We start from the raw sequence: 27,552 nt of genomic DNA on the forward strand, positions 1-27,552 counted from the left end.
CGGTCACTACTGAATAGTAGTCTTGTCTTGTCTTGACTTGACTTGGGAAAGATTATTAATTCTAATCATGACTACTCTTCGTACTACTTAGTGAACGAACTTAAACTCCCTGGTTATCTATTCCAGATCCTACTCGGTAGATTTGATAGTTTACAACGTATCTAGTACTATATTACCGAGTTACCAATAATACCATTCATTAAAGTGATGCAGGCGCAAAAGTGACGAATTCACCCAATCAATCCCCGGCAGGCAATCGTCATTCCCTTCATTGGCTGCAGCCAGTGGGCGAATAGGGGAGTGGAACAGGAGGCAGTGCGAAGCTGCGATTGTCCATCGTTCAGCAGGCAAGAGGGAATGGAATGGGGGGAAGGGAGGCAAACGCAACTGCAGGAAGTCCAAGGCGTCACACAGAAAGGTTGAAAGTGGACATGACTGACTGACTGGCTTGATGATCAAGTTCAAGTTGTTACAAGTCGAGGAAAATTAAGAGCACAAGTAGGGAAGTGACAGGCGGTATCTTCTCCGTAATGGTACTCTTAACTTTTACTGTGGGTGGACAGCGCTAGTGGGAGGTCCTCGAACTGCTTCAACAATTGGGTGGGACGTGCGCCCCCGTGCTAATTTAGAAAAAAATCAAGAGGCGGCAAAATAAAATAAAAAAAGGGTAAGGGGAGAAAAACGTGTCTGAGTGGTACATGGGACTAGTCGGTCTGTGGCTTGGCTTATTGCAGGAGGCGAGTGATATAATCATAGTAAGTAGTACTTAGTATGGAAGATTATTTATAGCCAGTGAGGATGGAACCCTTCCGAAAGATGAATGAATGGCCTGGGAAGGAACAAGGAAAGGAAGCAACTAGAGTACTACTAGATAGTAGGCATCATCAGTCATGAAGTTCTGGACATAGATTACCCGCCAGTTACTTGCTGATACCATGTAAATCGATGCGACTAGAGAAGCACACCAAGCACCCAAGGCTGCAGCAGGAGCGACAGTGGCAATGCCGTCAGTCAGTCAGCCACTCACTCACTCACTCACTCACTCACTCTCAAGAGGGCCAGACTTATAGGACTTTTGTGTCAAGGCGGAGTCCCATGCCACCCACCAACCCTCAAGAGACCAATCCGGGAGGCGGACAGCCTCATTTTGAACTATAAGCGCAATGACACAACAGGCAGACAGGGTGTGAGAGGGAGAGGGAGAGAGGAAAGATTCCCACCATTACTATCTATCTGTACACTGTAAGTCACCACACATGCAGAACACAGGACAGGACAGGGACAGGGACAGGGACATTGCACCTACATCATCACATCCACCCTCTTCTCACTTCCTCACATCGTCATTATCATCATCATCATCATCCTAATCGTCAGGTGGCTGAGTAAACCACATTCCATGCCTACATTCCGCGGTTGCTCGAACAACGCGCTTGTCTACGTAAGGTCGGTGCCTGAGAAGAGGCACCTTACAGTGATTGCGATTCTTACTGGTTTATCGGATCAGGTGCAACTTCCAGTTGAGGCTGTTTTGCGATTCCTTCTGGGCTGAGAGACGGTGACTCACCGACCGCCAGGAGGATGGGCAATACGATCAGCATATGATCGGGCCGGAGTATTTTGGAGCCTGTTCGTTGATTACTTTGTACCTCAGAATGGAGGTATACACAGTAGTGAGTTTCCTACTATGGAGGACTACTCTGCAGATGGGGACTGGCAGTAGCCGGTATATCCCTCACGATGGTCTTGCTCTCCTTTCCTCCTAACCCCGCAGGCACGGATATACAACACGCCTGTATATGCGTCTCCCACAGCAACATCCACCGCAACAGTTGAACCCCATTCGCAGTCCGTTCATCTTATCAAATTCGATACCCAATCATCCCGATCCCCAAGCGCGGTACCTACATCCATATCCCCCTCCCATCCGGACCTCAGGATGAATGACCCGAATCATGACTACTATCATGTTTCACAATCCCCCAACCACCGGATGATGAATAAGATCACGCCGGTAATGTCTCACTTACAACGAGACAACCAATGAATACGAGTTATAATCATATAATAATACTTATACCAACCGAGCCAAACCATGTCAAACAACTCCAGTCATCCAAGTCAGGTACCAAGAATATATTTCCCACATCCCAGCCACCCAGACTACACCTGCACCAAGCAAGATCCAGTAACTCAAAGTGGGGTATACACCCCCAACTCCTCCATACAGAGTACTAGATAATTCCCAAGTACCACTTGCATCCATCGAACCTACCAACCTCCATCATCGCTGCCCGATCTACTAAGAGTATCAGTAGTCTTTGCCCCCTCCCCCTTCCCATGCCAACCAAAGACGCAAGTGTACACAATGATGGAATGATGATTGATAGCCGGCATTGAACATCATGCATTCCATCACTGATATCCAGTCAGTCAGTCAGTCACCAACCCACTACTCATTCATTTTGCCCAATGAACACCTATTACTACCTACCTATCTACCCAATAACCACCCATCAAATAGAGAGACACTCAGATAGATCATAATAGTCATCCCCCCCCCCCCCCCCCCCACCCCCCATTGCCGATTCCCCCGTTTTCCTTTCCCCCCCCCCCAGCAGCTCGATTTCCCCCCCCCCCCCCCCCCCCCCTCCCCCCCCCCCAATCCAGCAACTGACAGTTTACATATACATACATACATGACATCCTACATACATGACACCCCGCATAATCAAATAACATCCCAAAGATAGCCCCCCCCCCCCCCCCCCCCCCAATCCAGCAACTGACAGTTTACATATACATACATACATGACATCCTACATACATGACACCCCGCATAATCAAATAACATCCCAAAGATAGCCCGTAGTGGCGATAGTACCAGGCACACACACACATAGAAGAAAAAAAAGATGACTGGACGCTCCACGGGCCATACGGATGAATGGAGGGGAATGAATGATATGCACACGACCGGCCCGGTGACTCGACTCGACTCGACTCAACAGCATCCTTCCTTCTCCTCCTCACTCCATATCACAGTCATGTAAAATATATCTGCAGTGTATCACGGGTGAATCCGGTCATCGGGTCAATCATCTTTCCCTTTCCCCATCTTCTCCTTTATTTTCGTTCCGATAGGTGTGTGTGTGAGTGTGAGAGAGTACGTGCACAGATAATTTGTAGATAGGTTAACTCAATAATAATATTTGGATTAGCTAGTAGTTAGTAATTAGCTAGTAGTGAATGAAGTCTGCAGGTATCAACAAACAACGAACCCCGCTATTGCTATTTCTGTTCGGAAGTAACAGAAGGAAAGAATAGGAAAGAGTCGGATGTAGATAGATCGATAGTGGGGGAGGGGTAAAATATCACACCTCGAGTCAGGGCAGGTCAACTCCACTTACTTCCCTCCGGACTACGGGAGTTATTATTTCCCATCATTCATGGTATAACTACTAACTACTACTACTGCTTATAAGTAGACCTACGTAATGAGTATAGTCAATCAATCAAACCCGTCGTATGCGACATCCCCATTCGTAATGTAAAATTTTTTTGGTGGTCTATGCAAATAACTCCAGCTGCTTTTTTGTTTGTGATTTAAGAACGGAAGGGGACAGAAAATGGGTTCCTTCCGATACTCGGAGAAGGAATACCCCCCATCAGAAGATGAGGGGGTGGAAGCAAGTCAATGCAAGGAGAAGAAAAAAAACTTGCCCGGCGCTTAAATCCATGCAAGTCCGGGATGTCGCGGACGTGGAAGAGACAAAACAGGAAAGGAAGAAAAAACACTTTGGAAAATGGACCCTCGGTCCAGAACGGAGGGGATATCATCGAGAAGCACTGCAGTGGCGGGTGAATAAGACAAAAACACAACCCGCAGATGGAGAGAGAGAGAGAGAGAGATAGAGAGAGAAGCAAATAGCAATGGAAATGTAGTAGTGAGTCAGTCAAAATAAGCCCCAGAAACAGAAATGGATGATAACAATCGGACTCCGTTTCAATATCATGAAAGATAAAGACCAGTTATGTGATCGCGCGCATGTTTTTTATCCCAGATCACAGATCTCCTAACACCGGCCCGGTCTCCATGTGTAGATGTATGTTCGTAAGCATAAAAGCAAATCCCAAGTCGTAAATTCGTCATCCCAGTTTCGACCCTTGTTCCCGCTGGCAAATAGTCGCCTCTTGCTAGGCAGACTATTCGTCCTTTAAGCTACCGATCAGATTGCGAAGCGCATCCAGGATGACAGCTTCGTCCTTCGGTTCGCCGCCGGGGAACGAACTATCCGTGGCATTGCCGAGAACGCGAGCTCGGGCACTCTTAAGTACCTCCCGGATGTAGTTCTTATCCTCGTAGTCTTCCATCAAAACCGCCTCAAAGTCGTCAATGGCCTTGCTGGCCCGCTCATTGAACGACGACGCCTCCGAGTTGTCCATTGGGCCCGGGCCAGGGTCGTGGCCCATGCCCATGTTGGGCGGAGGGTGCTGCATAGGTGGACCTGGAGGCGGCGGTGGAGGATGATGGCCTTGATGCGGTGGTGCATTCATCGGCGGCATAGACGGTGGGTTAGGCGGAGGATAAGGTGACTGGTGCTGTGGTTGGGGTAGCATTGGCTGTGTCTGTTGCGACTGCTGCAGCTGAACCAGCTGCGGCGGCGGATCCGAGGCATAGGGCGAGGTATAAGTGGAGGGCGTAGTCTGCGCGAAAGCAGGTGGAAGGTTGTTGCGAAGCGGACTCGGTATCGGGAAGGGTGTAGAGGCGGCAGCTGGAGCAGGAGGCGGATAGGGACTGGAATGGTGAGGTGCAGGAGTAGGATTGGGGGCAGGAGCTGGGGGAGGAGGAGGTGCGTAAGGGTTGGGAGGCATAGAGGGAAATTGGAAGTGCGGATTGGCCATCCCAGGTTGTCCATGCTGATTGCCATAGGACGGGTTCAGCTGAGGCATATACTGGGGAGTAGCTGACGGAGCAGACGGGGGCTGCGACGCTGGCGGAGGAGGCGACGGGCGTCGCTTCTTTTCCTTCTCCACTGATGCCCCTGGGCGGAGCTGCCACGACCATCCTTTACCATCACGCTCAGCATGCATGAAGAGATGGCTGTTGCCATTGAGATTGTGTCGCACACTAGACGTCCAGCCCTCGGTTTCGCACTTGAATCTGAAATATGGGTATTTCAGCTTCAGTGCGCGGTAGATCTGCTTGAGCGTCATCGGAGTACCAGCCTCAGTGAGGGCATCAAAGATAAGCACTGCATAATTGTATGGTGGTTTGGCCAAATCCTCCGGCGTGTAGGCGGATTCGGGAGGGTAGTTGGGCGACGGTGAGCGCGAGGGCTTGCGCTTCTTGACTGGAGGTGCCTTGATGAACTCCTCCGGACGATGTTCCATGGGAAACTGGCCGCCCTCGGTTGAGGGTAGCGGAAAGTCCATGGGCGTACCATCAGGCTTCTTCCTCTTCGTGTACTTGCGCTTCTCCGGCTTAGAGCCAGGCGACTCCGCACCAACTGATTCTTTGGGTGCCGCCGTAGCACCACTGGTTGGTGCTGGTGCCTTTCCAGCCTTGGGACGATTCATGGGCGGAGGAGTGACGCCTCCATTGGCCTCGCGCTTTGCCGCCAACTTCTGTTCTCTTGCCAGTTCGGCTCGCTCGCGTTTGGACATGATGCCGTCCTTAGGCGGTCGTCCAGGGCCACGACGCCGGACAGGCTGCTGATTGGGATCTCCAGAACCTTCAACGGACTGCACTGGTCGCGACGGATCAGGTTCAGCCCGGGTCTTAAGGATGATCTTCGTGGTCTTCGGCGTCTCCTTGGTCTCCGAGCCATCGGATGCGCGCTTCGGAGCTGGCGTTTCGTTCTCGGCGGTAGTTGAAGCCTGAGCCTTCTCATCCTCGGCTGTAAATGGTTCTTCCTCTCTATCCGCTCCAGTTTCGCCAATTGGCACGTCGGGAAGCAGGAAGCGGATGCGGACGCCTCCAATTTGGATATAATCACCACTATGTAAAGGTCTTACTTGTCCTGGGGATAGCCAATCCGCGCCGATGAACGCGCCATTTCTTCCCATAACCTCCATCTCGAAAAGGTTTCGGTCAAAGTTGTATGCAATCTTGACATGTTTCCGTGAAATCCCTCGATGCCCAGCAGCGCTACCGTCGACCGTCGCCGGGGGATGAATTGGGATGGTTGGACACGCATCCGGCGAAGGAAGCAGCGCCAAAGCATCAACTGGCTTCGCATCGCCGTTCTCTTCGTTCAAAGACTGCATTGCAAGCGCATTGTAATCGGTAGTCGATTGCAACTGGGCTGGAGTCGCATGCAGCGGAGCTGATTCAGCGTGGGAAGACACGGACGAGCGACGACTGAGATGATGTGGTAGATGAGGCGGAATATCGGGATCAAACCCCATAATGCCACCGCGGTCGCTGACCACACTTCCCAGGATGCCACTGCCCTCATGTTTCACGCGGTTGGGAGTATGCGACGTGTTGCCACCACTCGAACTCTTAGCCCGGGAAGTCCTCATCGCCTGACGGACCTGAATTTCGCGCTGATGCGCAGCCCGGGCCGCTCGTACATCACGTCCAAGAATGAAGGAGTATGTATTGCAGTAAAAATGGCCGTCATCGAATTCCAGCTTCGCAAATGCCTGGATTCGGGGCTCCGATCCCGCGACCGAGCCAGCGATATCGTGAGACAAATGCCCGCCAGAATAGCCAAGGGCGGAAAGATCAGCGCTTTGCGAGAGGTAGGCGGCGGTAAGCATCTCATTCTGCTGCAGGGCTTCGAATGGTGTCTTCGGAGCGGCCGTGATATCGAAGGAGGAAAAAAGATCGGGATGGTCTAGACTCGATTTGGAGAACAGTAATGGATCCGTCAAGCCTTCTACAGCCTCTGATGCCTTTATCGACATACTATCGCCATGATCGGGGTTCGAAAAAGGTATATCGGGTGGTTGTTCGGAGATTTTCCCGTCCTGTTGGTGAGGTGCCAGCGATTCAGTCGATTCCGGCGGAAATTGATCCGCGCCTCCATTGGTCGAATCCGCAGGGGCAGCCGGGGGTTCGGAGGTCGATTCAAACTGCCATTGACTCTTTACATCCTGGTCGTTATTTTGGGGCGGCTCGGCCCCGTCCTGTGCTGGCGGCATTGGATGATCCTCAGACTCCAACCCATCGGCCGAGACCTGGTTCCCGAGGAGTTGAGCCAGCAGCGCGCTGGCGGCCGATTGACGACGGATATCAGACTGTGATTCTGGAGGAGCGGACGCGGAGGGGGCGGAATCGTGGTCGCCGGGTTCAGATTTGACCACAGGGGTGGTTGAGGACAGGGTCGACAGGCCATTGGGAGGAGAGTCGGGGGCAGAATCGTGCAGAGGGCGGATTGCGGAGTCGCTGGGCGGGGAGGGGTGCGGTTGGTCGTCGTGTTGCTGCTGTGAGCGGGCGTAGTCGTACACGGACGACATATTTGGAGCAGCATCTGGCGGACGATGGCCCACCGCAGACGCTGTCATGGTCTGCGACGACGACATGACCGGCGGGCAGGTCTTGAGGGCGGAGGGGGATTGGAGAAGGACGACGGGCTGGGAAGGAGGAGGAGGAGGAGCAGAAGTCGAGGGCGGTGAGGCTGAGGCCCCCGTCCTACTCGCCCTGTGACTGGCTGGGCCCGTCACGCCCCGGTCGGTTTTTCATAAATTTTCTGCCAAATCGTGACGGTATTTTTGGGATACTTGTATGTTGAAGCAGCAATATTACTGTCCCAGCATGGTTATTACCACCCGGGAACGTATCACGGCGCTTCATTCACTGTTTCCGTACCTGAACTTGACCCCATACTATACCACGAACTAGTAAGTAACTTACCTGGGAACTTTTTTTTTACTCCCCATCCCGACGGACAGATCAGACCAGACCAGACCCGACCAGACCGACCTGCATAGTACTTCGCAACCACGATCTACTACTACTACTCCTACTACTGACTCACTATCCATCTGTCTATCTCCTCACCGACTCACACTCCCGTCACTCATACCATACACATCACACCCTCCCCATATCCCCACAAAAGAAATGCCCAAAAAGACCTCCAAACAGCCCCCCTCATCCACCCCCAAATCCCATCTCCAACAAAAACAGCAGCAACCCAACTGGCCCCCTCTCCGCCCACTCATCCCCTCCACCTCTCTCACCCTCGACCCTCTCGTCCCCGACCAAATCTACCTGATCCGGAACTTCTTCCCCTCGACGCTCTGCAAAACCTACACTTCATTTCTGGCCTCCCTGCCACTGACCACCACCCCGGGCAAACCCAAAAAGGGCGATGCAGTACGAGTCAATGATCGGTTTCAGATCCAGGATGAGGGGTTCGCGGAGGGACTTTGGTCGGGGACAGCGTTAAAGGAGATGGTTTTGAATGCGGGGGGAGGAGATGAGTATGAGGAGGAGGAGAGTAAAGAAGAGGAAACGACGCGAGACGTGAAAGATATCTGGGGCGGAGAACCCATTGGGCTGAACGGGAATATTCGTATATATCGGTATTCGAAGGGGCAGTTTTTCGACAAACATTGTGAGTTATCTCCCCTTCCTTTTCTCCTCTTCTTCTTATTGTATGTTTGGGGTCACAGGTGGGAAAAGGGTTGGGTCGTAGAAGGATGCTCTGTAGTCAGTCCTAGTCAAGTAATTCAGTATGCTGATAGCTGCTCTTATCGTAGATGACGATTCCAATGCTATTACTTTCTCCTCGCCCGGTCGTCCGCCCCGTGCGGCCCGCACCACTTGGACACTTCTCATCTACTTGACGAGCTGTGAGGGAGGGGAAACCGTCTTTTATCCAGAGGCGACCCGCTTCAATCGCAACCCGGAGCCCGTGTCGGTGGCTCCGGTGCCGGGGATGGCGCTGCTGCATCGGCATGGAGATCGGTGTATGCTGCATGAGGGGAAGGAGGTGCGGGAGGGGGAGAAGTGGGTGTTGAGGAGTGATTTGGTGGTTGCGCGATGATCTAAGTAGTACCATTGACGGATACAGATACAGGAGACTGCTGGTTCTGAGTGCTATGCTGTATTATAAATATCATCTTACGCATCCCATCGACACGGTTAAGTACTTGTGTACATGTCAACCATATATGTATCCTTCGTAGCCAATGAGCTATTATAAACATAGAAACGGCAAAAGACAGGAAATAACCCAGGTGGTTTATCGATGACACACTGACATGTCCGATCGCAGCCACCGAAGTGAGCAGCCTTGGGGCTGTGGCTTCCTGCGCGACTCGGCCATGAATATAACCCGTGTATGAACAGTCCAGAGACATACACAACCCCCCGCGATGCCGATAATGAACCACGACCCAATGTTTCGCCGATGAGTAGGAGATCCTTTTTTTCAGCCATCTGTTGTAGATCTTGAGACCAACAGGTTTCCCTGGCTGGTCCGTCCAACCAAGTGCATAGATAGGCGGATAAAACGACACATGAAAGAGATGAAACAGTCACCACATTGTCCCACACAAAAACTCCCTCCCTCTTCGCCAAGGATTTCATGTATTTATGACCCATTACGCCTCTCAAGCGGGCACAGGTTTCGATTCGTATTCGGCTCGTCGCATAATATCTTCCACAGGCCCCAGTAACCGTTTGAAGCCATCCCGGCCCAATTTCGCCACCTTCACCTCTGTCTTGGCCACGATGCTTGCGGCCCGTGGCTTGTCATCCAACAAGGCTAACTCACCAAAGTAGTCGCCGCGCTTGTAGGACTTCACAGGGCCCTCCACACCATTCTTGAAGGCATCCGCCTCTCCGGATTCGAGAAGGTAAAAGGCATCACCTGGATCGCCCTCAGCAATGATCGTAGAGCCAGCAGGATACTTGATGGCGTCCAGAGCATCGGCAATCTTGGCACGCTCATAGGGCTTAAGGCTGGACAGCAGCGGCACCTCCTCGAGGAATGCCTCGTACATGCGACGGCGCTGGAAGGCCGAGTCCATGAGAATCCGTCGGAAAGTGATGCGGTCCAGGGCCCAGAGTGTGCTCTTCGGGTCCACCGACACGACGGTGGCCGCGCGAGGCGCATTGTACATGAGAGCCAGCTCTCCAAACGAGCCTCCGGGTCCAACGGAGCCCACTTTGTTGCCCATGCCGTCCGGACCGGGTTGCACGGAGCCCGATGGGTGGATCATGAAGTCAAAGTGGCCATTCTCTACGATGTAAAAGTAGTCTCCGGCATCACCCTGGCTAATAACCTTGATACCCTTGGCTGGGATAGGCTTTTCAACCAGAGCATCGAGTACACTCTTGAACTGGTCGTCATCTAGGTGCGAAAAGAGGAAGTTGCTGCTGACCGCAGTCTTCAGGCGGGACAGCTGCTCCTCTGTTTTCTCATGGTACGGGGGAGTCCAGCTATCTGAGCCAGCCGAGGTCGGGTTCAGTGACTCTGCTGAAACCGATGTCCGGCGGCCCAGCGCGTAGTTATTAGGGAATCCCTGATTCGCGGCGCCCGTGGGGCGGATGTCTTCCGGAGGGAACTCGTCGGCACCCTCCTCGTCCTCCTCCCTGGGCCCATTGTCGAACGGACTCCTGTTGAAACGAATTGGTCCACTATTCTCGCCATAACTACCACCGAAGAAGGGGCTGCCGGTCGACGAGGATGCAGCAGCGGCGTTGGCAGATCGAAAAGTGGGATCGGTTGGTGACGTCACCTCGTATTCGTCCTCCTCGGAGATCTTCTGAAAAGCAGCGGCTTTGTCGTCTTTTGTGCCCACCCGGAGGGGTTGTTGGGCGCTGGGGAATGCACTCTCAGCCATGCTGGCGAAAGAAGGGCCGGAGAGAACACCGCTCCGGCCACAGTGAAGCGGGGAAGTTGGAAGGTCGGGAGACGGCGACTGAAGCGGCCGGCACGCAAGGACGAAAATGGTCTGAAGGAGGTCAGACGCTAAGCAAGACTGGGGCGAGCGGGCAGATGAAGAAATAAAATGTATGTGCGAAAGAGAAGGAGAGGAAAAAGTAGGAGGGGGCAGTAGTCATCAGACAGCGAAAGAGTAGTAGCAGGGTTGGAAAGGACGGGGTGGGGGGGAGCAGAAGATGTGGTAGCACAAGCAAGAAGAGAGAAAGAGAGGGAGGGGAGGGGCGGGTAGGGAAACCGACCAGAAGGTCGTAGCAGCAGCAGATTGGAAGGTCGCCGTGGATGGAACAGAAATGGGGGATCCAGTCAGGGAAGCAAGATCATCGATGATTGGGGTCTCCGCTAGACAGTGTGGGTATCGGGTCCAACAGGCCTTATTGGATGTCCGTTGTGGTACGTTTTTCTGCTTCGGAGCCTCTGAAGCTTTCTTCTGGCGGAGAGGGAGCTGTTGCCCGCAGATAGCTGGGCCAGACCTGAAGCTTGCAGAGTAGATCTCACGAAGAACACCAAGCAATGTAGATACAGCAGAAGACCAAAGGGGGAAGAAAGATGGAAGGAAGAGGACAATAAAATACACAATTAAAAAATGAAAATGAGTCCAGCGTGAAACAACAAGCACAAACAATAACAGCGGGAAAGGAAAATCACCGGGCAAGCTTTGGAGGGGCAACACGGCAGAAGTTAAATGGAGAGTAGCTTTGCGAGGGATTCCCTTACCTTCTCGGTCGCGTGGGAGGCTGTTCCCAGACAGAATTGCAGATAACAAAAGAGTTGGGATCCGGCTAGAAAGATGACAGAAACACTTAATTTCGGGTGGAAGCCTTCTAGACACTTCAATGGGAGGGGGCTTTTAAAGAAATCGAATGGCACCAGAAAAGGGGTGGTGGTGATACGCAGGGAACTTGATCCGGAGGGGTTGCAGAAAAGGGAGGGGGGAGAGAAGAACCATGAAAAAGGCGGGGAGCCAAAAGCCAAACTGGATGATTATATGACTCGCGTCTAAGTAAAAGTCCTCTCATGATCATATCATTCTCTACTTTCTATTTGCAGATGGAATCCATGATTTTTCATTTCCCTTCCCTTTTTCACTCTGATTATCCTCTTCACCCCCCCTTTCCCAGTCTATACCATTCCAGGAGCTCGGCTCTATCCTCTCACCATCCTTCGGAGAACTGCCCGGTGGTGCCCAGGTCGAACCCACCACCACCACTCAGGCCACCCTCCATTCTTAGTAGACTCACCTCCTTAATTAATGGCAACGGACTAATTTTCGGATGTGTTGGGATCCTCCATCGCTGGGAAAGATGGCTCAGACGGCTCGATCGACGTCACGGACACCCCGCTAGTCAAGTCCACTACTTCAATAGCTGACGGCCTTGGGTCAATAGTCTGGCTCCGTTCCTAGGTATTATCAAATGAAATCCATAGTCGGGCGTAGTCGATCGAACTAGCACCGTCTCATCGTGTTCCAGAAGGTGAAAACGAAAAGGAGACGTGGACGATGGGCCCCAGACCTCCGAATCCTTCAGCCCAGTCGACCGGGAACGGACGCGATATGGAAGATGTGGAAGCTTCGATCCGCCGCCCAGGGGCTTCCAGGCGGCTTCTAGAACATTGCGGTATTCGGAATAGGAGGGCAAGTCAAGAGTGCCAGCCAGACTGGATTGCGTTGCGCCACCGGAGCTGTGATTGAGATTGACAATCAGACCCTTGAACCGACCAACGACAAAGGGGGCGGGGAACGCAATTAGCTCAAGCCAGCAGACGCAAAAAGGAGACACTGCCGACCAAGTATCATGCCTGCCCATCCCAATTCATCAACGGTCGGCCTCGATGGAGATAATTGGCTCATGGGGTCTGCTTCGCTTGTCAGGCCAGAAGCAGGTGGCGAACAGAAATGGTGCTTGCGTTTGTCTGTCTGCTTTCCGTTCGGATGATCTGCTCGCTGAGGTCATAGCCAGGTAGACTATCCGTTCGTTGACGTTTGCTGGCGAGCCACCATTCTGACAGGGCAAGGGCTTCCGTCAGCCACTTCGAGGTGTCAAAGTGCCATCATCTCCACTGGGAAGTTCAAGGTAACATTTGCTCTTGCCAATCCGGCAAGCAATGAGAGCTATCAGACACACAGAGCTCCCATGGATCCATGAACTTGTTGCTGCTTTTGGCTCCATTCGAACCGACCTTCCCTCCCATCCCTAATCAGGTTAGCGTAATAACCGTTATCGCACTCTTGGATTACTGACTGTGACTATTCCTTTTGCAGACTAGTTAGTGTCCGTGCTCTCTGGATTAGGATTAGCGCCGGGAGTGCTGTTGGTGGAGGATGGAAGATGTCGAAATCATCCACTCCAGCGCTTGTTCAGCTCTTATTCTCAGGACTGTAGCATAACTATAAACAGGGCGACTAATTTTCTTTGGCGCGAAATTTTTGACAAAGGGAGATGGAGGGGGGCGGGCGGGTGCCTGATGCAAGTTCGCCAACAGTCAGATAGAAGGCTGGACTTTTCTGTTTTGCAGTGTAAGTAGTCTACTAGTACTGTCGGCTGTGGGTTGGGATCTACACGGACCATATAAAGTTTTCCAGGCCCTCACAGTGCATACATGAATTAACTTGCTCTCATGCTCTGTGTAGTCTCTACGCATCAATGTAAAGCAATGTGGGTGATTTGATCAGGTCCGTCAGGTACCATCGACGTGTTTCATCCAGTAGAATTTCTTGCCTGCGAGAAGCCCCTGGGAAGATTGTGCGAAAGGCAAGGCGAATGGCTGTGACTACGGGCAGGAATGCAGCCCTGCACGAGCCTCCATACCAACGGATTTCTTGGATTCCTAACAAGGTTCTGATGAAACTAGCAAAGGCCTAGCGCGATAAGATGCCAGCTGTCGCTGCGCTGAGTTGTACACGGGCTGGCAGAGAGCTGGCAACCACTGGGAGTGTCTAGAATCCCCGGCACGGTGACTCAACCCGTGTGTATTCCGCGAGGCTGCTTGGGTTCATCATTACCGAGTCCTCGACACAGAATAAGCCACGGCGAAATTCGTTGCGTGTGTGTGTATGTTGTTCCTTGCTGTTTCGCCTTGATCAAATTTGACACCAGGGACATCCAAGTGGCGGCTTCTTACAGCGTACCTACTTTTGAGTCTCTAAGTACTTCCTGCCAAACAGTCCGACCGGTGACGGTCTGTGTGCGACCGAACAGCCCCCGCTCCATCTCTCCCCTCCCCATCTTCCCAGCAAGCTTTATCGCCGTTCCCAGCCTCTTCTTCCATAAGCCATTTCTACTATTCTTTTTTAATTTTGTTTTATCCTGTCTGCCCCGAGCGATTAGCTCTTTCGTTTCCTCTCCGTTCTTACTAGAGTCTCTACTACTGACCGGTCCCTGCTCCCACCAACATCCCATTGTCTGAGTTTGGGGGATCCAAAGCCCACCCGCCGCGAAAATGGGGAGCTACACATTTACATGGTAAGTGACATATCTCATTTTCCCACCGTCTAGATCTCCAATTGTGGGGGATCATCCGCTCCACGGCCTTCCTGTGGAAATTCTATTCTATCCGACACCTTCCGTACCAAGCGACAAGCACGAATGGAACAAAGCCTAGCTTTCTTCGGCGTCATGAGCTTAGAACTTTGGGTGGATTTGATCGTTGACTGATGCGAATTCTCGCTTGCGACCAGGCCGTACAATGCGAACGAAGTGTTTGTCACCGGCACATTTGATGACTGGGGCAAGACAGTCAAACTGGATCGCGTAGGCGATGTCTTTGAGAAGGAAGTTCCGCTGCCAGTGACGGATGAGAAGGTGCACTACAAGGTGAGACAGCAGTCGCATACTCTGCACATGACTCTATGGCGCAAAGCCGTTCCCTGATCTGATTTGCTTGCCATTGTTTGTACTTCCCGCCGAGGATTACGTCCTTTGATGGGGAACCGCATCGTGAGGATCCGTTCCTCTGCCCGTCTTTTGCCCTGCCTGTCCTGCTTATCAAGTTCCATCGCGCGATGACGCTCCAGCCGTGCGTTGACGTCATGTCGCCGCCAGTCGCGGACGGGCGTGGTTTCCCCTCTCATGTTTCCCTCCCAAAACTATAAGACTCTCGTGTCAGCGTCATCGTTGCATTGGTTCCACAAACTAACAATTGTTTCTTCTTTGGTTCACAGTTCGTCGTTGACGGCATCTGGACCACCGATAACAGAGCTCCCGAAGAAGACGACGGCAGTAGCAATATCAACAACGTTCTCTATCCCGACCAAATCCTTAAAGACTCAACCACACCTTTATTGAACGGCACTGCAGCTATGGCCGGTGTCACGCCAGGCTCGACTACCGCTGCATTGGCAGCCGGAGTCCCCAAGGAATCCAGCAGCAAGCATGGACAGAATGGATACTATCCCACTATCTCGTCGGCCGCACCGGGTTCGACGACCGCAGCTCTCGGCCAGGATGTGCCGCTGGAGCAGAGGGCCAATGTTCCCGGGTCGTTTCCGGTTACCCCAGCCAGCGAAGCTGACAAGTTCTCTGTGAACCCAATTCCGGCGTCTAGTGGTGCGGGAAACCCGATCAAGCTGAACCCGGGTGAGAAGGTGCCTGATCCCAGCACGTTCAACACGAACACTATATCTTCGACCGCCCGTACCGACCGGGCCGGCTATGAGCAGGGCACCAGTGGTGGATTCCCCGGCAGCCCTGCTTATGATGCGAGTGCCTTTGCGATCCCCCCCGTGTCCAAGAATATGATCCCAGAGTCTAGTCTGCCAATGGGTGAAAGCCAGGGAGCTACGGAGCCTACCTACACGATCCAGTCGGCTGCGCCTACGTCTACGACTACTGGGCTCGCTGCTGCTGTTCCACTGGAGTCACAGCGACAAACAAGCAGCGGAGCGCCTACGAGAGATGTCCCGGATGTGGTGAGGCAGTCGATGTCTGAAGCCCACCGGGACCCTGAAGCAGCCACCAACAAGGAGGCTGTTGATGAGAAGAAAGAGATGGAAGAGGAACTTCGAAGAAAGGTTCCGGTGGACAACTCTACTGGTGCGCCGGCACCTACCACTGTTGCTGGGCTTGGTACTTCATCTGGACTTGGATTTACCGCTGGGGCTGCTCCTTCGACCAATCTTGGTCCTTCCACTGGCCTTGACGTTGCCACTGGTATGGGTACCACTACTGGTCTTGACTCTGTGTCTGGGCCCACCGCTGCACAGAGCTTTCAGAAAGAGACAACTAGCGGGTTGCCGGCGCACGATGTCCCAGATGTGGTGAAGCAGTCGATCTCTGAAGCTCATAAGGACCCGGAGGCAGCAGGTGTCGAGGAGGCCGTCGGAGAGAAGCGAGAAGTTGAGGAAGAGCTTCAACAGAAGGTTCCTGTGAGCAACCAGTCTGGCACACCAGCACCTGTGATCACTGCTGCCACTTCCGAGACAGCACCAGGATCTGGCGCTGAACCTGCCTCCGAGAGGGCACCGCGGGCTACTGGTGGTGGGCCTGCTTCGGCCCAAATCTCTCCCCGGGCCACTACCCCAACCGATGGGCCCACGGTGACCACCGGGGTTGCCACATCGAAGGCTCCTGAAGAGTCGGGACCTGGCGTATCTGGCCGTGAGGAGACGACTGAGATTCCGACGAAGCCTGCTGCTGGTGCGACGGGAGCCAGTGCGACCAAGACTGTCGACTCTGGCGTGGAGAGTGGCATTGCTCCCGAGGACACAACATCCGCTCCGACAGCTGGTGCCACGGGGGCCAGTGCAACGAAGACTGCCGATCCCACCGAGACCAGCGGTGCACCGACCAGTGGTGCCACTAAGCCAGCAGAGTCCGCGCCGACCAACAACGCGGCCGCCACATCGAAGCCGGCTACCAACAACGGCGCTGGGGCGGCGACGAATGGCAAGGAAGAGAAAAAGAAGAAGAAGGGCTTTTTCTCGCGACTGAAGGAGAAGCTGAAATCGGTTTAAGTGGATGGAATGATATGGCTTCTATGATAATGACCAAGGTGTACAATGGGAGGTGGAATGGGGTTTTTATGCTTTTCACGTCGACTGGATACCTGTTTGCATGGCTCGTATAATTGCTACGGCTTGTTTGGTTTATTGCTGCTCCACGGAGCATCGATAGCTAGTATGATAATGTTAATGTTCTGATGAATTTATGCAGTCTACCTATTACTTAAAGATGTAGCTACTACTATTACTAGATGGGTATTGCGTTGCTCACGGCCCCATTGATTTTGACCGGGTATCCAAGAACACTAGTAGACAAGTCAGTACATCACAGTCCATCGCAGTAAGACAGGTAGCAGTGTGAAAAAAAGAATAGGAAAGAAAGACATACTCCTTCCCAGTCTGCGTCAAACAACATCCACAGAAAATCGACGCCGGATAGCAAATGACCTGCAGCCCGTCAGTTGAAGCCATTGGCGAAGATCAATAGTAAGTAGTTGTAGTATGTCTACATACAGCCGCGACCACCGTACAAATAAACCCTACTCTCATCAGCATATATCATGAAGAGATTGAATGAATGGGAAAACATACCTAATGTCGGCCCCACGACCTTACAGCGACAGGGATTCTGGTCGGTTCCGCATTGGAAGCAGATGGGGAAGATGGGGAGGAAGGGGATGTCGCACATTTCCTTCATATTTAATATGGGAGTGGTATGGTGATTGATTAGGTATTAGGGGATTAATAGTAGTTAGAATGTGGGAATGGGAAATGGAGAAGGGATTGGGATGGGAGGGTTTTGGAGTGTTGTCTGTTGTGTGTAGTAGTACTTAGTATATTCTGCGTTGGAGTGCCATTCCTGGGTAGTTGAGAGAGTGCTGTGTCGTCATCATGAATCATGTATGCAGCATACTACACAGTATGAGTGAAACTGCATGACTGGGGAAGGTTGTTTGTTTGTATGCATGGTTATTTCATGGGGAGAGACAGATTAATTTTGTTGTTATAGATGTGTTTGTATATTAGATGGAATTGTTGTTGAATGTTCTACTTGTAAGCATTAATGTTATTCATATGAGTGAGTGAGATAGTTGTGGTCACGTTCCACCGTACCTTACATACACACCTTTTCATCAATAACAATCAATCAGGTGCCAAATCAGATGACAGTTCTAGTAGTTACTTTTGGCAAGAATATTACTACGTACTACTCTTATGCATTAATGAGCCCTGCATCTCCCATCCCATCCCCATCATCCCTTCCCGCTTTCCCTCCCCCCCATCGCGCTCTGCATACCTAATCGGGTAATGGTTATGCTGATGGAAACTGAAATGACTGCATGACCTGCAGCAAAGACATCCCTGCTCTTCCTACATATTTTCCCCAATCATCCAACTACTATAAATACTTCTTTACCTACACAGCCATACTCACTCACCTATTTAGATCTATCCTGTTCTCCCCCTTCTTCACCCAAGCCACACTCATATACCAAGAATACACACAAATATAGTCTAGGCATCCTAGGCACCCGAATTCTCCGTTGGTGGAAACCGCAGAAAACAGTTCCTTGCGCCCCGCCGCACACAGCTTGGCATTATTGTCCGAGTTACGGCAAAGCCACACGTCTTTTCCTTGGTTGGTTCATGAATTCCTGAATTTGAGGAGAGAGAGAGAGAATGATGAACCATGCTTACTTTTTTCTCCTCTTCTTAAAACTCTGTAGTTAACCGACTTGTGGCTTTGCTTTTCTCGTGTCTAGTTATTATTTGACACTGTCAAAGCCACAACTAATTCCCCCCAGAAATAAATCAAATAAATACCACCCTCGTGGATAGCCCACCCCAATACGAAGTTGTTCTCCAAGTTCCGCGATCCATTCGATCAGCCCTACGCCTTATAAGGTGTGCAATTCTTCGACTCAAACTTAAGAACGGCACTTTTTCGCGTCAACACCCACACTTCACTTTACTTCCATCCTACCTACCTACAATCTACCACCACAACCACAACACACATTATACCCCTACGGGGAGAAGAAAATAAAAATGACAAGACTCTACCCCCTCTTCATCCTCCTCTTCGTGCTGCTCATCCTGGGCACAATCTTCTACATCACCTACTCCATCATTCAAGACGTGAAGCGCAATACCCGATCCAAAATGGAGAAGAAGAATGTCACCTTCTCTCGTGATGGAGTCACCGTCGGTGTGAAGGAGTTGAAGGATGAGGATTATTTGGATCGGAGTCAGAGGTACTTTCTTGCCCCCACCTTCTTCCATTTGTTTTGTTGTGTGAGCATAGGCTAACTGATCTGGTGGATTGCGTAGTATTCTGGTTAACATGTGGAATCATACTTCCTTTCCTGCGTATAAGAGTCGACTGTGGGATATGACGAAGCCGACGAATTGGAATGAGAATGCCGCTGGGGCGAGTGATGAGGGGTTGAGGGGGCGGTTTTGGAGTGCGGCGGGGAGGGTCGGTGAGTGGGCTGGATATCATGATCAGGGTCAGGAGGGGGAGAAGAAGAAGGGGCAATGAGATCAAACTGGGGTGGGTTCAAATAATACTGGGGATTGGAGTTATGTGTTGGTTTGGGTTTTTCTGCATGGGGTGCGGGTGGTATGCTATGCTGTACACGCTGGCTTTGCATTCATTATTAGCTATGCATCATGCTGACTAGTTCTTTTTCTTCTTCTCTTTTGCTGACGAGATACATGAATCAACGAATCACCATTGACTCGAATTGAAATCAACTTTGCGTATTTGCAGTCATCATAATGTTAGTCACATCTCATCCGTCTCATCATCATGAGTTTAATCTAGGTTCTCGTAATAGTCGTAGTTCTGGTTCAGCTTGTAATAGGGATCCGGCTTCGGCTCCCAGCTGCTGCCGTACCAGGTCGGCGTCGTCAACTTCTCCGGTGTGTCGTCGCGCTTCTCGCTCGAGAAAATGTATTCGAACGTCTTGGCCCATTGCACGCGGTTGTTCAGTCCCTCCAGACCCCACAGTTCCTGAAGGAAGTGCAGGAAGGAGGTGTGCGTGTAGGCCGAGTTGTTGGCATACATGGTGCCCTGGTCGTGGATCAAATGGTTCGCCGGAATGTAGGGCGAGATGATGAACGAGGGCACACTATGCCGTTAGCTTCAAGTCAGATACCCTATGGCGGGATACTCACCGAACACCAAGACGGGTAAAGTCATAGGTTACATTGTGGCCGTCAGACATGCCGGTGAAGGTGATGCCGTCCTCGGGCTGGGGAACATTGATCGGCGTGGGGACGTGATCAGCAAAACCACCGTGCTCGTCAAAGTTGAGGATGATCAGACTGATAGGTCAGTTGCTTAAGCTCAAAGTAACCTCTGCAGACACTTACACGTTGTCCCAGTACTTGGACTTGCGCACTGCATCGTACAGATGCTTGATCAGCTGCTCACCCGAGGCCATGTTGCTGGTCGGGTGCATCGAGTCAATGGTGCAGCACTCGGGGTTATAGTAGGAGAACTGGGGCAGCGTTCCCTCCTCGAGATCGCGGTAGAACTGGTCCGAGTGGACCAGACGGTCCATGGCGTTGTCTTGCACCCACTGTTCCTAATTAGAATCATACTGACATGGAAATCTGGCACACTCACCTTGTACATGTAGGCATCGACAATGTCCGTCTCATAATACTGTGTCACTTAGCCATTGTTCCGTTTTGACAAATGTGCCGCGTCGCTTACGTTCTTCCAGGTAATGTTCTTGTTGCTGAGGGCCTCGAAGATCGAGGTCGCACAAGTCGTACCGGTGTAGTTGGCATACCAGCCGGCAGCCTGGTAGGTATTGTCAACGAAACCACAGGTCGAGCCCGAAGTAGCAAACTGGCGGTTGGTGTTGGTCGGTCCAGGGTGTTCGGCGAACTGTCTGATCAGCATGCGCTCATCTCCAATACAATCCCGCAACTCACGTAGCTATCCCAGAAGGCAAAGTTCTTCGCAACCTCAATCAGAGTTGCCGTCTTCTTCTCATCATAGGCTTTGATGACGAAGCTGGACTCGCCGGGGCTGGATGCGTATTTCTCCGACTGGCGCTCAATAAACCCGCCCATGTTGGGAACATCGTCCTTAGTGGGCTGCCACTTGCGGAAGATCTCATAGGAGGTACCGGCGAAGTTATGGTCCGGGTCGGTCAATGGCACCTCGGTTTCGAAGGGCGCGGCGCAGATGTTGAGAGGTTCGTCCCAGACCGTCCAATTGGGATTGGTGTACTCGTTGCAGTAGGAGATGTTGCGCAAGTTGTCGATGTCGGGATGAAAGTCCCAGTAACCCGCGATGTTGTCGAATGAGTGGTTCTCCATCATCAAGTAGATGACATGTTTGATCTGTCCACGTCAGTGGCACTAACGTTATTCAACAGACTGCTGCACTTACGTTGGAGCGAATGTGATCCCATTGTTCGCCATTACGCCTGTGAGGGAGAGCGGAGGCCACAGTGGCCAGGGCCGAGATAGCAGCCACGTTCAGCTTCATGTTGATTACTGCTCCGCAACCACTTTTGCTGAGAGACCGCTGAACTTCAGAATCTAGCCTCACCGACACCGGGGCTGACCGGTGGGATATTTATCTTTCCTGCCTCGCATGATGAAGGACGCATCCGGGCCAGGTCGGATGCACGAAGGCCTCCTTCGACGCATGGGGGGATCCACCACGGCAGACATCTTGCGTTCACTAGCCAGCTAGAAGCCAAAGAATATGTCGCGATGCTCCGTAACTGCCAACCACGGTCCAATGGCACGCGAGATGGCCCATCCCACGTGGTAGGCAGACGGGCTGCTCGCGTGAGTCTTTTGTTGCGAGCAAGGCAACACAAGGACATGCCACCTTTCGGATGTACTCCGCAGTGGGATGAGGGGAAAGAAATTGGAGCAACGAGCACAATCCGGACTGGACAGCCGCGGAGGATAGTTGATCAGCTGCTGGAATGATTGGTCATGAAGCAGTAGGGCGGAGATAGCTGCGTCGATTAAGCCGAAATAGGGAGGTGAAAAGCGTCTCCGCTCACGCGAAGGACTGCCCGGAGAGGAGAGAAGGAGGTTGAAATTAGTGAAATCGGTGAAATCGGCGTCCTCCGGTGCATGCGATAGCAGACGATAGTAGACGATAGTGGATGCAAGCGGTGCATCGTGCTTCAGCCGTGCTTCTCGATTGCAGTTCAACCTGGCCGGCCGACTAATCGGGGCTGGACCGGACAGCCGATTGTACTAGTCAGCCAGTAGAAGTGGAGTGTGATAGGGACAAAGAGTGCTGTATTAGGAAATAGACATTTCTGATTGGGCCGTCACTCTCATCGGCGGAGACACCCATAGTACCACTAAGCTCAAACAGGCAAGGGCGCCTTCCCTAACCGGCCCAAGCTTCAGGGACTCCGCAGTGAAGTGGATCCCAGATTGCAGTATCCCGCCGGCCCCAACCAATCAGAGGCCCACGTGCCGCATTCGCGCACCCCCGCGACTGCAGATGACTGCGAAGCCATCAGGCACGTTGTCGGTCAGCTTCTCTCCATAGGCAGATGATAAGCCTGGCTGGCTATCACCGGAGCACGAGATGCATCCTGGAGGGGGTCGCTTCAATGCGTTTTTCCCGTCCTTTTCCTTGTCGCTCTTCCTCGGTGCATGCAGCTCATTCATATGTAGTACCCGACGCTCCCGTAGACCGACTGAATAATTATAATCACTAAAAACTTTCCTGAGCCTGAGATCATGCTGATGTTGCTACTGTGATTTGCTCGTCGCCCTCCATAGGTCAATTGTTGCTCCGATCCAACTGTTCTGAAATCTACTACTTCTTCAACCCAACAATCGTCCTCTTCAGCAGAAATCTCCCGATTTTCCGGCTAGTCTTCCTGCTGCTTATTTAGTCTGGTTGCCACTGTGAAACCTGCCAGCCCAGCGGCGAAGTTTTCTCCTCCATCTTTCTCCTCAATCTTGGTTGAAACAGCATCCCAATTCCCGTCAAAATGTCGATCTCTTCTCTTCGAGGCCTTCTTACCAACTACTCCCCCGTTTCAGAGGAATTCACTCAACCCGATCTGGAAAAGGAGTTGCATGTTTCCCTTCGAAATGGCGACGACAGCGAGTCCTCCTCATCCCGGTCAGTCTGCCGGGAAAAAGCGGAGAAGAAGGAGTCCAAAATCGTTGACGGACGTATCGTCTCCGACGCTATCATCGGTCTCTCCGACGGCATGACGGTTCCATTTGCCCTGACCGCAGGCTTATCTGCTCTGGGAGACACCAAAGTCGTGGTTTTTGGCGGCATGGCCGAACTCATTGCAGGAGCCATCTCCATGGGCTTGGGAGGCTACTTGGGTGCAAAGAGCGAAGAGTGAGTAGTTTTCAAACTTCCCCAAGTATATGAAATTAGCAAAAGAAATATGCTGACCATGTTTAGGGAGTCCTACCGCGCAACCCTGAAGGAAACAAAGCAAGAGATTCTAACCGACCCCGCATCGGTGACCGAGACGATCTCGGATGTCTTTGCGCCCTATGACCTCCCCGCAGAGCTGGTGGGAGAGCTCACGCGACACCTCTCCTCATCCCCTAACCTCCCCTCCTTCCTCATGAACTTCCATCACACCGTCCAGGAACCCTCTGGCTCTCGTGCCTTCATCTGTGCCTTGACCATTGCATTGGGATACTTCATCGGTGGCTTCGTGCCACTCCTCCCCTACTTCTTCGTTGGGCCCCATGATGTACTCTCTGCCCTGCGCTGGTCAATCGCCACAATGGCCGTTGCTTTGTTCTTGTTCGGTTACGGCAAGACGTGCTTCGTCAGCGGATGGAAAGGATATCGGAACATCAGACGCGGTGTCATTGGCGGCTTGCAGATGGTTCTAGTCGGAGGCGTTGCAGCAGGCTCTGCAATGGGGCTGGTGAAGGGGTTCCAGATGCTGGCTGACTCCCATAGTCATGAGCATTAGCCGAGCATGGGAGACAGTTCGATTTAAAAGATTGATTCTTATGGATGGCGTTTCTGGCGGGACGACAAGAGCTCAAAATGATATCATCTTCGGCGTTGTTGGGTCATTGATTTGGAACATGTACATAGACCTAGTAAATCACACATTGAGTTTAGTTAAGCTGATAGCATATTGAATATTCTAAATAAAAACATTACCCCACATAATCACTGGAGCAAATCCTCCTAGAGTAATCAGCCCTGCAAACGTTGTCCCAGAGCCTTAAGGCATCCACCAACCAACCACTACAACCTCAGGCAAGCACTTCTCCTCCCTCTAACCTGGGGCAACATAAACCCCGGGCAGCCATCACCACACCTCTTACTACTAGTTCATGCTCGATCAACTAACATTCCAAAAATACCTCCATCGCATACTATTAGGTATTCATTCTTTCCGATACTCCCCAATACTGAATACATACATACTCTACAACATCAATACCAAATATACCTACTACAACTAGGCACCACCCATACAATTCTTCTCCAACAACGATCTGATACTATATATAAGTACTATACATACAGTAGTCACTTATATCCCCAAATATAGATCCATCACTGCAACTAGCAAGCGGGCAAACAAGCATACAGACAAAGCAAACAATGCCACCTAAGTTAGTACTACATAGCACCTAGTAGCACCTCCCCAACCAGTGGCAGTGACACTGGTAGTAGTAAGTAGTAGTGGCTGTGCCTGCATTCCCTAGATCAAAGCAGGCCGACGGCATTATCCACCCGTTCATCCATCCAGTCATCTACTCCGTACCTTGATCTGCACTGCATAGCCCAGCCAGGCTGGCAGGCTGACTGATTAACCACCAACCGAACCGACTCCAACAAATCACTATTTTTCTAGAAAAGTATAACCGAAAAAAAGAAAAGAAAAAACAAATAAAGGCTAAAAGCCGGTAAGGCTCGCGGGAGGTGGGTGCACTGGCATGCCATTGCTCGTCGATCGATTGGGCTGAAACAGCATGCCGGTTCTCAACTGCTCCCCCTGCCAGCCACACCTTTGGCGCTTGATTTTCTCCCCGGTGAGAAGTTAGAAGCATTCCATCTACGATTCCTTCAGGATTAGGTATGTTTCACAAGTTGTAAGGGGGGGAATGATGGGAGCATGGCTTTGAGCCGCATTGCGGAGTTATGGGTCTAGTAGTAGTATTCTAGGTTGTACAACTGGGACCAATTTTGTGGTACTTGTACCTGGGATGGCTTAGATAGAATGTTACCAATCGCAAGTGTTGAGAATGGATAAATGCCTTGAGTGACAGGAGATCATTTTCGCTCTTGATTGTGAGTGGGTAAGTAATCCATCAGGCTGTTACAGTGCACTGCAGTCAGTTTGCAAGGCAGTGCTGGTGTTGGATTGTGTCGTGATTGGCTTGCTAAGTATACTTTTACTACTTATGTATGTACTGTGATACTAGATGGAGTTACCTACCTTAGTAGTGTAGATCTTCCGGGGTGAGAGAATCAACTACTCCGTAGCAGTCTAGAATATACATCGTATACTTCGCTGCGTATTCTGTAATCTATCCATCCATTTAGGAAAGCGATACCCGACTGGCGGGCCAGTATACACCCTGGAGGCGATCCAAGAGTTAATTTGACCACCGGGCGAGTGGCATGCGGGCAGATACTCAAATGATCTAAACAACGAACATCATGGCGGAACGGGCATGCGGCATGACCTCATTGCCCGGACCACCCTGCAGATGAGATGGCTGTCTGATTCGTGCCCATCGATGGCACGAGCAAAAGAAGAAAAACAACTTGACCATCAGGTGATGCTATGGGGCTGGGCTTCCTGCAGCTGCCGACCGGGCGGCGGTCAAACGAAAAACCCCATCATGAGTTTAGCTGTGAAAGTAAAGGAAGAAAGGAAGTTATGCTTGTATTGTTGTATGTATGTAAAATGGGGTATGTATGTACCCTTACTTGCACTAAGTGATGCAAGGCTCGCTCACTCACTCACTCACTCACTGCTCGTTCCTGATGTCAGATCAATATCCATCAATAATGTGGGAGACGTTCGAGAAGCTCGGATCACAGTTGCAAGTAAGAAAAGAAAAACCAGATTTCGAGTTGATTGTGGCTGATGGGCTGGAACTCCGCCCACGGTTGTCTCGGCTTTCCATGATGTACTATGATGTATACGACGTTGAACCCCATGTTTTTCTGCCCTCCGAACGGAACCGAATGTCCATGATGCAACATGAAGAAGCGGGGACACCCCTTCTTGCTTTCTTCGAGACATGGAAGGGTGGCTGCTGTCAGTATCCTCCAACTTCTTGTATATTCTCCCCCCTATGCATCCCTGACGTTGAATACTCCCGACTCGAATCTGAAGTAGTGATGATGATGATGATCTGGTCCAAGCCACGGCTCGGCGTCGGGCGGTGGTCGCGTTGTGTTGGCCCAAGCTTATGCCGATCCACTCACGGCCAGGCAACCGTCAACCCTCAGCCATCATGAAAGTCCGAATACGAGCTTGCTTTCGAGAAATATCCCTGGATTTAGGGGAGGGAGAGAAAAAGGGTTTTGTTTCAATATCGGACCCTTTTCTGATAATTAATTTGTAAGAATAGATGAGACACGTTCACTGCCCCCTCTAAGTATTGTACTATTGTTCTCGCATCCCTTTCTGATTCGCAAGGTATACCTCCATACTGGGGTTGCTTGCTGCCTATGCGGCTGGAATTAGGACTGCGGCATTCCTTCGTCCTTTAATCTTAGCTCTCCATTCATCCCAGCAACGAATCTATCAAGTTAACTATCGAAAGCACTGCCCGCTGTGATACGTAAGAAGAAGCTGTGCTCTCTAAGCCTCCAAAATGAAGTTGGATCCATATGCCCTCGTAAAGTGTTCCCAATGTATCTATCTTGTTACCGCAATGATCACCTGACGCTGAATCAGCGGAATTTCAACGATGCAAGAGTAACATACTGAGGTAACGAAGTAATTAACGCGGCCACGACCACGATGGAGATTGTCATCAAAAGTAAATTGGGGCCAAAACTACCCATGACGCCGCATTCTGAAACCATACCCTCATTGAGCGCTGTGCTCCCCCAACGCAGTATATTACTATATCTTACTTTTACACAGATAGACAACTCAATAATGAAGCTGGCAGTAATCATCATAGTTGAAGTGAAGCGCCGCCCCCCGCTTCATCACGATGGATGCAGTAATCTGCCGTGTGCCATGGTCAGCTGCCACTTAGATCCCCAGAATTCCAACTAACTACTGCAGAGAGTTTCACACCAAAAAAAGCCTACCAGTGAGTTGATAGTCTTTTCTCTCTTTTTTTACTCGGATGTGAACTGATCATCTCTGTCCGGCGCGGCTTGCCGTGATCTTCCCACCCATCTCGAGGTATCCCAACTATGGTATGGAGCCCGCGTACCATACGTATGGTATGCTAACAATACCATACCAGACGGTAATGAGTGGCCCGGCGCTTCCAGCTTTCTCACTCGTGTGCCCAATACACATAATTCCCTACTAGACTGCTGCTTAGACTCCCATAGACTTGCACATCATTGCCTATCCTCGACCCTGAAAATGTCATGTCCCCTATAACTAAATAGTTTAGTGAGTTAGTTAGCTAGAACACGGAGGTTTAATTATTCATCGCCTGTGTCTGTGTCCCTTAGGCTAACACCTTAGTTATTAGGTAACTATGGAGTAAAGTCACGGTCTA

General features: G+C 51.4%; 12 protein-coding genes across 12 annotated transcripts; 4 read left to right on the forward strand and 8 right to left on the reverse strand.

Annotated features, from left to right (window-relative positions):
• Positions 1–2,779: 2,779 nt before the first annotated feature.
• BDQ94DRAFT_141646 (uncharacterized protein) lies at positions 2,780–3,354 on the reverse strand. The gene has a single exon (XM_026765869.1). The coding sequence runs from the start codon at positions 3,012–3,014 to the stop codon at positions 2,844–2,846; it is 171 nt and encodes a 56-aa protein (XP_026627538.1). The 5' UTR covers positions 3,015–3,354; the 3' UTR covers positions 2,780–2,843.
• A 707-nt stretch (positions 3,355–4,061) lies between these two features.
• Positions 4,062–7,533, reverse strand: BDQ94DRAFT_177922 (forkhead domain protein; the record flags this gene model as incomplete). Its single annotated transcript, XM_026773026.1, has 1 exon — positions 4,062–7,533. One exon carries the CDS (start codon positions 7,531–7,533, stop codon positions 4,207–4,209), a length of 3,327 nt encoding a protein of 1,108 aa, XP_026627539.1. The 3' UTR covers positions 4,062–4,206.
• Positions 7,534–7,918: 385 nt separating this feature from the next.
• Positions 7,919–9,286, forward strand: BDQ94DRAFT_20363 (uncharacterized protein). Its single transcript, XM_026775216.1, has 2 exons — positions 7,919–8,570; positions 8,716–9,286. Exons 1-2 carry the CDS (start codon positions 8,075–8,077, stop codon positions 9,000–9,002), a joined length of 783 nt encoding a protein of 260 aa, XP_026627540.1. The 5' UTR covers positions 7,919–8,074; the 3' UTR covers positions 9,003–9,286.
• Positions 8,968–9,444, reverse strand: BDQ94DRAFT_20367 (uncharacterized protein). The gene has a single exon (XM_026775217.1). It carries the CDS (start codon positions 9,316–9,318, stop codon positions 9,004–9,006), a length of 315 nt encoding a protein of 104 aa, XP_026627541.1. The 5' UTR covers positions 9,319–9,444; the 3' UTR covers positions 8,968–9,003.
• BDQ94DRAFT_20371 (cyclic nucleotide-binding domain-containing protein) lies at positions 9,445–11,305 on the reverse strand. Its single transcript, XM_026775218.1, has 2 exons — positions 11,147–11,305; positions 9,445–10,917 (listed from the first exon to the last, which is right to left on the reverse strand). The coding sequence occupies exon 2, from the start codon at positions 10,804–10,806 to the stop codon at positions 9,571–9,573; it is 1,236 nt and encodes a 411-aa protein (XP_026627542.1). The 5' UTR covers positions 10,807–10,917; positions 11,147–11,305; the 3' UTR covers positions 9,445–9,570.
• A 632-nt stretch (positions 11,306–11,937) lies between these two features.
• Positions 11,938–12,721, reverse strand: BDQ94DRAFT_141653 (uncharacterized protein; the record flags this gene model as incomplete). The annotated part of the gene is made up of 1 exon (XM_026765870.1): positions 11,938–12,721. A coding segment is annotated over exon 1 (448 nt), but the record flags the coding sequence as incomplete, so codon positions are not given.
• Positions 12,722–13,834: 1,113 nt separating this feature from the next.
• On the reverse strand, positions 13,835–14,879 carry BDQ94DRAFT_141656 (uncharacterized protein). The gene has a single exon (XM_026765871.1). It carries the CDS (start codon positions 14,303–14,305, stop codon positions 14,024–14,026), a length of 282 nt encoding a protein of 93 aa, XP_026627544.1. The 5' UTR covers positions 14,306–14,879; the 3' UTR covers positions 13,835–14,023.
• Positions 14,880–17,054: 2,175 nt separating this feature from the next.
• BDQ94DRAFT_141659 (uncharacterized protein) lies at positions 17,055–17,866 on the reverse strand. The gene is made up of 4 exons (XM_026765872.1): positions 17,437–17,866; positions 17,359–17,384; positions 17,234–17,292; positions 17,055–17,150 (listed from the first exon to the last, which is right to left on the reverse strand). The coding sequence occupies exons 1-4, from the start codon at positions 17,540–17,542 to the stop codon at positions 17,093–17,095; spliced, it is 249 nt and encodes an 82-aa protein (XP_026627545.1). The 5' UTR covers positions 17,543–17,866; the 3' UTR covers positions 17,055–17,092.
• Positions 17,867–18,671: 805 nt separating this feature from the next.
• BDQ94DRAFT_20415 (uncharacterized protein) lies at positions 18,672–19,507 on the forward strand. The gene is made up of 2 exons (XM_026775219.1): positions 18,672–19,100; positions 19,177–19,507. The coding sequence occupies exons 1-2, from the start codon at positions 18,895–18,897 to the stop codon at positions 19,385–19,387; spliced, it is 417 nt and encodes a 138-aa protein (XP_026627546.1). The 5' UTR covers positions 18,672–18,894; the 3' UTR covers positions 19,388–19,507.
• Positions 19,508–19,663: 156 nt separating this feature from the next.
• BDQ94DRAFT_169452 (phosphoesterase) lies at positions 19,664–21,355 on the reverse strand (the record flags this gene model as incomplete). Its single annotated transcript, XM_026771297.1, has 7 exons — positions 19,664–19,979; positions 20,026–20,175; positions 20,224–20,432; positions 20,480–20,518; positions 20,570–20,746; positions 20,794–21,207; positions 21,257–21,355. The coding sequence occupies 7 exons, from the start codon at positions 21,353–21,355 to the stop codon at positions 19,664–19,666; spliced, it is 1,404 nt and encodes a 467-aa protein (XP_026627547.1).
• A 1,056-nt stretch (positions 21,356–22,411) lies between these two features.
• Positions 22,412–24,001, forward strand: BDQ94DRAFT_141667 (VIT1/CCC1 transporter family protein). Its single transcript, XM_026765873.1, has 2 exons — positions 22,412–23,206; positions 23,273–24,001. Exons 1-2 carry the CDS (start codon positions 22,842–22,844, stop codon positions 23,799–23,801), a joined length of 894 nt encoding a protein of 297 aa, XP_026627548.1. The 5' UTR covers positions 22,412–22,841; the 3' UTR covers positions 23,802–24,001.
• A 1,681-nt stretch (positions 24,002–25,682) lies between these two features.
• Positions 25,683–26,574, forward strand: BDQ94DRAFT_20460 (uncharacterized protein). The gene has a single exon (XM_026775220.1). The coding sequence runs from the start codon at positions 25,796–25,798 to the stop codon at positions 26,318–26,320; it is 525 nt and encodes a 174-aa protein (XP_026627549.1). The 5' UTR covers positions 25,683–25,795; the 3' UTR covers positions 26,321–26,574.
• The last annotated feature ends 978 nt before the right edge of the window (positions 26,575–27,552 follow it).

Source organism: Aspergillus welwitschiae (genome assembly GCF_003344945.1).
Source record: "Aspergillus welwitschiae strain CBS 139.54b unplaced genomic scaffold BDQ94scaffold_12, whole genome shotgun sequence".
NCBI lineage: Eukaryota > Fungi > Ascomycota > Eurotiomycetes > Eurotiales > Aspergillaceae > Aspergillus > Aspergillus welwitschiae.